At 33.8% G+C, this 6990-nt stretch overlaps 1 protein-coding gene across 2 annotated transcripts; it reads left to right on the top strand.

Annotated features, from left to right (window-relative positions):
* The first annotated feature begins 2864 nt into the window (after positions 1–2864).
* LOC111388231 lies at positions 2865–6618 on the top strand. 2 transcript variants are annotated; one of them, XR_002701529.1, is made up of 4 exons: positions 2865–2981; positions 4156–5444; positions 5565–5831; positions 5937–6618. XR_002701529.1 is itself a non-coding variant. In XM_023012921.1 (2 exons), exon 2 carries the CDS (start codon positions 4209–4211, stop codon positions 4614–4616), a length of 408 nt encoding a protein of 135 aa, XP_022868689.1. In that variant the 5' UTR covers positions 2865–2981; positions 4156–4208; the 3' UTR covers positions 4617–4778. The 2 variants fall into 2 exon arrangements, 1 of the variants encoding a protein (XP_022868689.1); XM_023012921.1 differs by lacking the exons at positions 5565–5831; positions 5937–6618 and having other exon boundaries at positions 4156–4778.
* Positions 6619–6990: the final 372 nt, after the last annotated feature.

Genomic DNA, 6990 nt, shown 5'->3' with positions numbered 1-6990 from the left:
AAATAAATCAAATAAAAAATATTAATCAAATAAATCAAATAAAAACTATAAAATTTCAACAAATATTTAATTTTAAGGACTAAAATAGAGGATTTCTATATTATAGTAAATTATTATGTAATATCCAAATGGAGGGCATTTTTGACATATAAATTGACCAAAGGTCATTTTGGAAAAGTGTTTNTTATAGTAAATTATTATGTAATATCCAAATGGAGGGCATTTTTGACATATAAATTGACCAAAGGTCATTTTGGAAAAGTGTTTCTTTTCTAAAGGCTATTTCCATGTATTTCCCCTCTAGTTGGCTCCTTGTTGAAAGGGGGGTAAACTCCTATTGACTCTCATCATGCGGTAAGGCCAAGCATGAAAAAATGTGTGGGACCGGCTTTTGGCAATTTGAAATTGAATGTGGATGTGTTGGTTAGTGGATTTAATCAACATAAGAAAATTATTTTTACGCAAAAGATTAAACATAAATGCAAAATGGCTCTTAGATCAACTTGTGGTCGTTGAAACATCTATTAATCCCGACTTATTCTATCAAAAAATCAGAATTGCACTCTCGAATCGAATGATAATTATAAAAGTAAATTATGATCAAATAACAATATCTTCCAATCATCATTCCACAAGTCAACCTCCGTTTTACCATCAATATGTTGAAAGCAACAAAATGATCGTTTTGCCCTTTCAACATGTATTGTCATCTTAAGTCCCATTTTCATAAAGTAAATCAACTGCGAACTAATAATAACATGAAATCTAATGATCCCATCATCAAACTATCAAGCTTAGGTTTAAATGTCTGTAGAAAATCCATCATAGTGACGATCATCGTGATGATTGAGGGATTTCATTATCGCAAGAATATGATCTCTAACTATTTCACCTCGATTCCTAAAGCATCAAGATCAATTTTCTATTTAGAATTTCACTCATTGGACCTCAAAGAACTTGAACTAGCATTGGAAGTACATTACTCGCTCAGGATTTAGGTGACCTGTTCGATGATCGAATAGAGTTTCATTCCCAGTGAACACAAATGAATCATCTACGTGGTTCCGTTTAATGTGCACCAAACATATTATTATTCTTACCCAAGGTCTAGACAAATCTCAATAAGAATAATTCACTTTTATCAACATAAAGCTACCAACATTATGTACCGATTCAAAACGATTTATTTTGATCACATTACAAAATGTGTCTCACTATAATTGAACCGTCAAGTATATAATTTGTGACATTGTGATCATGGGACTTTATATTATTGATAAAAATTAAAACACACACATAATCAAATATTAAATCATAATGTCGTTAACAAAATATTAATCGAAGGATATCAAGCTAACAGGATGCAGTCAGCAGAGTTGACACATGGATTGAGGGAGGTGAGTGGTGATTAGGGACCATGAGGGATTCGGGAGGGTGGCTATGACGGTGAGGTTGATTGCAAACTTATCTCCAGAGGATTCTCAAGCTGTTGCTCTTCGGGAGGGACATACTTTTGCTTGGGCTAATGCTCTATAGGTAAGCAAAGTGGAGTTTCATATATATATATATACACACACACATGGGCAGAGCCACGTTGAGACGAGTGTGGGCATATAGAGCAAAGTGGAGTTTTATATATATATATATATATATATATATATACACACACGGGCGGAGCCACGTTGAGACGAGTGCGGGCATATGCCCGCACTGAAATTTTAGGCCCAAACTTTTTTTTTTTTAATGGCAACAAGGGAGATTGAATAAAAACATGTTTTAATTTACATGGATTTTATTTTTAGGTAATATGATAATCTTAGTAAATTACATGACAATTATATTACAGATTATTCTAATTTATTAGATCAAAGGATGGAATTATATATTAAAACTCGAAATGAGAGAAATAGAAGAATTTAGAACTATCCCAATAAATTAAGGATATCTTGTGCAAATATGACAAATCCTTTCATTAAGGGTATTATAGACATTTTACCAAAAATGAATAGTAGTAGGCCATTTATAAAAATCTCCCATGGGAATGTTAAATGACAACATGGACACAAATGTAGTCCTTGTTTGAACCCCATTTTTTTCATCAAAATTCATTCTTCAACATTGATTTGACCTCATTTCAATCACATATTTTTTAATAAAATAATATTACACGTAAATTCAAAAAAATTTCTTATTTTTTAACCACACATTTCTCATCATAACACTATTTGAAAATGCATTTTTTTTTGAAGAAAATGGGGCTCAAACAACCCTGTAGTAAATAATTATACTAATGATTAACCGATTAAAAACGTTCATATTAACTCTTACATAGTTCCTTAGATGTCAAAGTGGACACAAACGACATTATATATTACGTTATATCATTTGAGTTAATTACTTCATTTATCACTGGAATTTGCAATAAATTTTAAAAATAGTCAAACAATATTTTTCTCACCGTACCAATTCACTTCGATCGAATTGGTAAACTATTTTTATTTCCACAAGTCAAGAGTTCAAAGATTGACCTCGTCTATCTTACCATATCATACCCTAGCCTCTCATCAAAATTAAAATAAATAAAAAAGAAAGAGAGAAAGAAAATGGTCGCTCAGTGGGGGTTGGCGCCCCATTTTTATGGAAAAATGAATTTTAGAATAGTAGATTGATGTAGAATGTGTTGATGAAAAATAAAGAAAATTTTTTAATGTTATTTTAATGAAAAATATGTGGTAAAAAAAAAAAAAAAATATATATATATATATATATATATATAATCAAACAGTGATCGGGTAGAAACCGCTTTTTGTGCCATTTCCGTAAATTTCCTTTTATATGTTAAAAAATGGAATCGGACATTGATTGGGCTTCGTTTTGGGCCAAGAAACTTCTTCTCGCATAAATACTGGCACAGTTCGTCGTGAACGAGGGCGAAACCCTTCTCTTTCACTCTCTCTCAAGCTGCTGCCTGCTTTGCACCGGTAAATAATTATCATTCGTGAATGAAATTGAGTAAATTTTATGTTCTTATCATTGTAAATTTCGCCTCGTCTTAGGTTTTTTTTCTTATTAGATATTGGTCCCGCATGTAATGTTCGTTATTGGGTCTATTACATATAAAAAAGTTTGTGATCAAAGACCGTCTGATTTTCTTGAAATTTATGTTTCCTGCTTGTGACTCATCATTTATTGTGTGTTTTGTTGTGTGTATGGATACGAATATACCCTAAGCCATCACTTTGAACCTTGGAAATTGGGGCAAAATTCAAAATGTCAAAGGTGTGTATTACAAAGAAACCTCCATTTCATGGTTTCTCTTTTAGGTTGGTGGTTTACAGAAAGTATAAGAAACGTAGTACCACTGCAAAGTGAAATGATCAAACTGTTAAAATTTTGGTTTGCTCTATTTCATTTGTGATACTATTTTGATTGTTGAGATTTAAAATTTTGAGTTAAATTTGACGATAGAAGACTGTTAGTGGAAAATTGTATTTCTTTCGGCAGTGTTTTTATATGTCTCTATTCGCACTTAGATTAAATGTAATATATTTTCACCATAAAATCAATCTTGGCAATATTTTAAAATAAATATCAGTTTATTTTAATATTCTGTAAAAAGTTTTGTTCTAATGATTAATTACAGACCAAAGGTCTTGAGCGGCCTCAAAAGATAAGAATTTTAAATGAAATTAGGTAATAAGATCCTTGGCTCATTTAGTATTTCTGGAATAATAATGGCCCATAACTATGACTAATTGTACATCTCACTTCTTAGATATTAGAGGAGTTGGGTATTTTATACCGTCTCTGTGATTTTGAATAATCTTTCAAGTTTACATGTTACCAAGAGCCCACCACGCCCCTTTTTTAATCTTCCTGTACGTGATTATCTTATGCATGATGCAGTTATCCACCTTTGAACAGTTTTTTCCCTTCAATCTGTTAAATATTTCAAAATGGTGTGGCAGTCTTAAACCTTCATATTTAGCTGCATAAACTATTTAATTTTTTTTACCTTCTGATTATTGCTGCTTGTAATTCCTTAAATTTTCTTGTGTTTGTTTGTTTTGCATGCATTAGTTAGATTTGGATTGTCTTTAATTTTTTGTGGAAAATTGAAATGGTCATGACCTTTGTTGCTACTCTGGAATGAAGGCGGTCAGACTCAAAAAGTCTTTAATCATTCTATATGAACAAAGACTCCAAGCATGTCTAGTAACCCGACTTTCGTAGATGAGGATGCTTCTTCAGGATCAGGAGATGAGGCAAACATGTTGGATGGACACAATAAACCTCAATCTGTGACGCCAAATTCAGGTCGACGCAAGAGAAGTCGTAAAGCTACAGGTGATGCAATAGTTGATGCTATGCTTGAAATAGCAGCCGCTTCAAAGATGAGGGCAGCCGCAATCACGAGGAATGAGGAGCGTTTTACTATAAGCAAATGCATAAGACTGTTGGACGAGATGCAAGGTGTTGATCAAAGTCTCTATTTTTATGCTTTGGATTTATTTGAGAATCCGACATCAAGAGAAACTTTCGTAGCGCTTAAGGTTGAGAGACGATTAGCGTGGTTGCAGGGAAAGTTTAGAGCTTCCTCAAGTACATCAGCCTGAGGAATATGATGTGCTTTTTTGCCCTTTTACTAATGGGTCCTCTACTTTATCTCAGATTTGTATTGATATTAGTGAACTTTGCTCTTTTGATGTTGTATTTGGTTTAACAGTTGTGATTAACGTTTTTCTTGAAATATAATCCTTGTTTTTCTTTTCCCATGATCTACTGATGTTGAAAAATCATGTAACCATGCATGTGTGTTGTAGTATACATCCCTATGTTTCAAAATCTATTTGTACAGATTCATCAGCCATTGTGGATGACTTAAACGTTGAATTGGATGAGATGGAATTAGTTGCAGCAGCTGCTTGTTACCACTACAATAACAGTATTACAAAGCGTCCTGTTCATAGCTTGTCTCCTTAACGATCTGGATTCTAGGCTGAAGTATGCAATGGCCATGGTGTTCTGTGTCAAGAAATGTTCAGGGTGGACAAAAACATGTTTCACAAGTTGAGCAAATGCTCTTCGACAGAGAGGCATGTTATGTGACACGGCAGGACTGCAAATCCTTTTTTCTCAGTTCAAATCCAGGTGTCGCCTAATCAACAAAAAGCTCTAAATCTTTTTTTCTCTTCTGTTCTGTTGATACTTGTTTGATTCTGTTATGATAGAGTAGCAGTTGGCCATTTTCTTGAATATTGTTGGCCGCAATGTATGTAACAGAGTAATTCAAGAGCATTTTCAGCATTTTGTTTAAACAGTAATTAGACACTTAAATAATGTATTAATGACAATCAAGTCATTATCGCAAGTTCCTTCAAACATCACCTCACATTACTCCAGCAGAGATCCTGCAAAGCAATAGATTCTACCCATACTTCGAGGTAGATATCTGAACACTTCTTTCTCTTGATTTCTATATAGGTTTTTAGGTGTTATTTACTAGATCCATCTCTATATAGGAGTGCATTGGGGTCATAGATGTCTTGCATATCCCCTCTCAGGTGCCTGCACAAGATCAATCTAGATTTCGTAACAGAGGATGTTCCAACACAAAGTAGCCTGCAGATTTGATCTCCAGTTTATATGTGTTTATCCTGGTTGGGAAGGCTCAGCTCCAGATTCTCGGGTGTTGAGAGCTGTCGTTGGGGATCCTGATCAGAACTTCCCTCAAGTTCCTGAATGTTGATAATGGTTGCTAAGCTTCCTATATGATGCGTTTCCTTATTTTAATGGTGATAAATCCTATTCATGTATCATTTATATGCCAGGTAAATATTGTCTTGTTGATTTGCGTTACACTAGTATAGAGGGATTTTTTGCTCCATATGGAGGAGTTCGGTATCACCTGCATTAATAGCAATTCTTTTATCTAGGAATGCAAAGGATTGTTCAATCACAGACATGCATCTTTGAGCAATGCCATGCTGAAGTCTTTAAATGTTCTAAAAACAAGATTCCCAATTCTCAAACTTCCTCCTCAGTATGCTTTTCACAAGAAGAGGGATCTTGTCATAGTTGCATGTGTATTGCAGAATCACATTCGACCAGAGGAGAAAAATCAGGTTGTTTAACAAAGAAACTCGATTGCGGCAGCAATGTGGAATGATTTCATCAATAAATAGGATGAATGTGACCATCAACATTCTGCTCCCGGTTGTATGTAGGACATATTTTGATAAAACTCTATGTTTGTTTTTTCGTCCCTACTCCACTGCCTGGTTTTGGAGGGGACTCTTTTGTTCGCCTTCTATCTTTATCTGTAGAATTTTGCTGAAGTACTCGAAAATGCTTGACCAAGGAGGTGACATTCTCTCACATTGCCGCGGGTCCCATTTGAATAAAAAAAATGCCGACCTCCTGTGTATGTGTGTATTCGGTCAAGCTCTATGTCACCGCCTTTGTTGCTGTAGCTTTGTCCTTATTAGTAATGCTAGTATAACGTCAACTCTTGCTAGACATACGTTTTTAGCAGTCAGTCTGAAGTCATTTTGTCAAGATGCAAGAGAGCTCTATTGATAGGATTAAGATTACAATGTCAAATGGAGGTTAATATTCTGTCTATGCATTATGATTAGCATGGTTAGTTAGAGAGATGATCTCAAATCTAGTGATAAATATAGTGTGTTTCATTGAGGAAATAGTGGCCAATAGCCGGTTGACCCGGCCATTTTTTCAAAGTGGCCTTTGACCAATTAAAAAAAAGAAAAAAAAAGCAAAAATGTTTAAAATTTTGAAAATCAAGAGAAATCCAAATTTATCCTTACTATTTAAAGAAGAAAGAGAAGATAGTAAGGAAAGAGAAAAAATACTGTAGCACTGATAAAAAAGGAAAAATAAACGATCCATATTTAATGTTTTTATGTTGATATTTGGAAGAAAAAAAATATGATTTTGTATACATGTGTTGATTTTTTTAAAAATGCATGA

Source organism: Olea europaea, unplaced genomic scaffold, assembly GCF_002742605.1.
Source record: "Olea europaea var. sylvestris unplaced genomic scaffold, O_europaea_v1 scaffold476, whole genome shotgun sequence".
NCBI classification, from domain to species: Eukaryota; Viridiplantae; Streptophyta; class Magnoliopsida; order Lamiales; family Oleaceae; genus Olea; species Olea europaea.
This window is presented reverse-complemented; position numbering and strand designations above follow the sequence as displayed.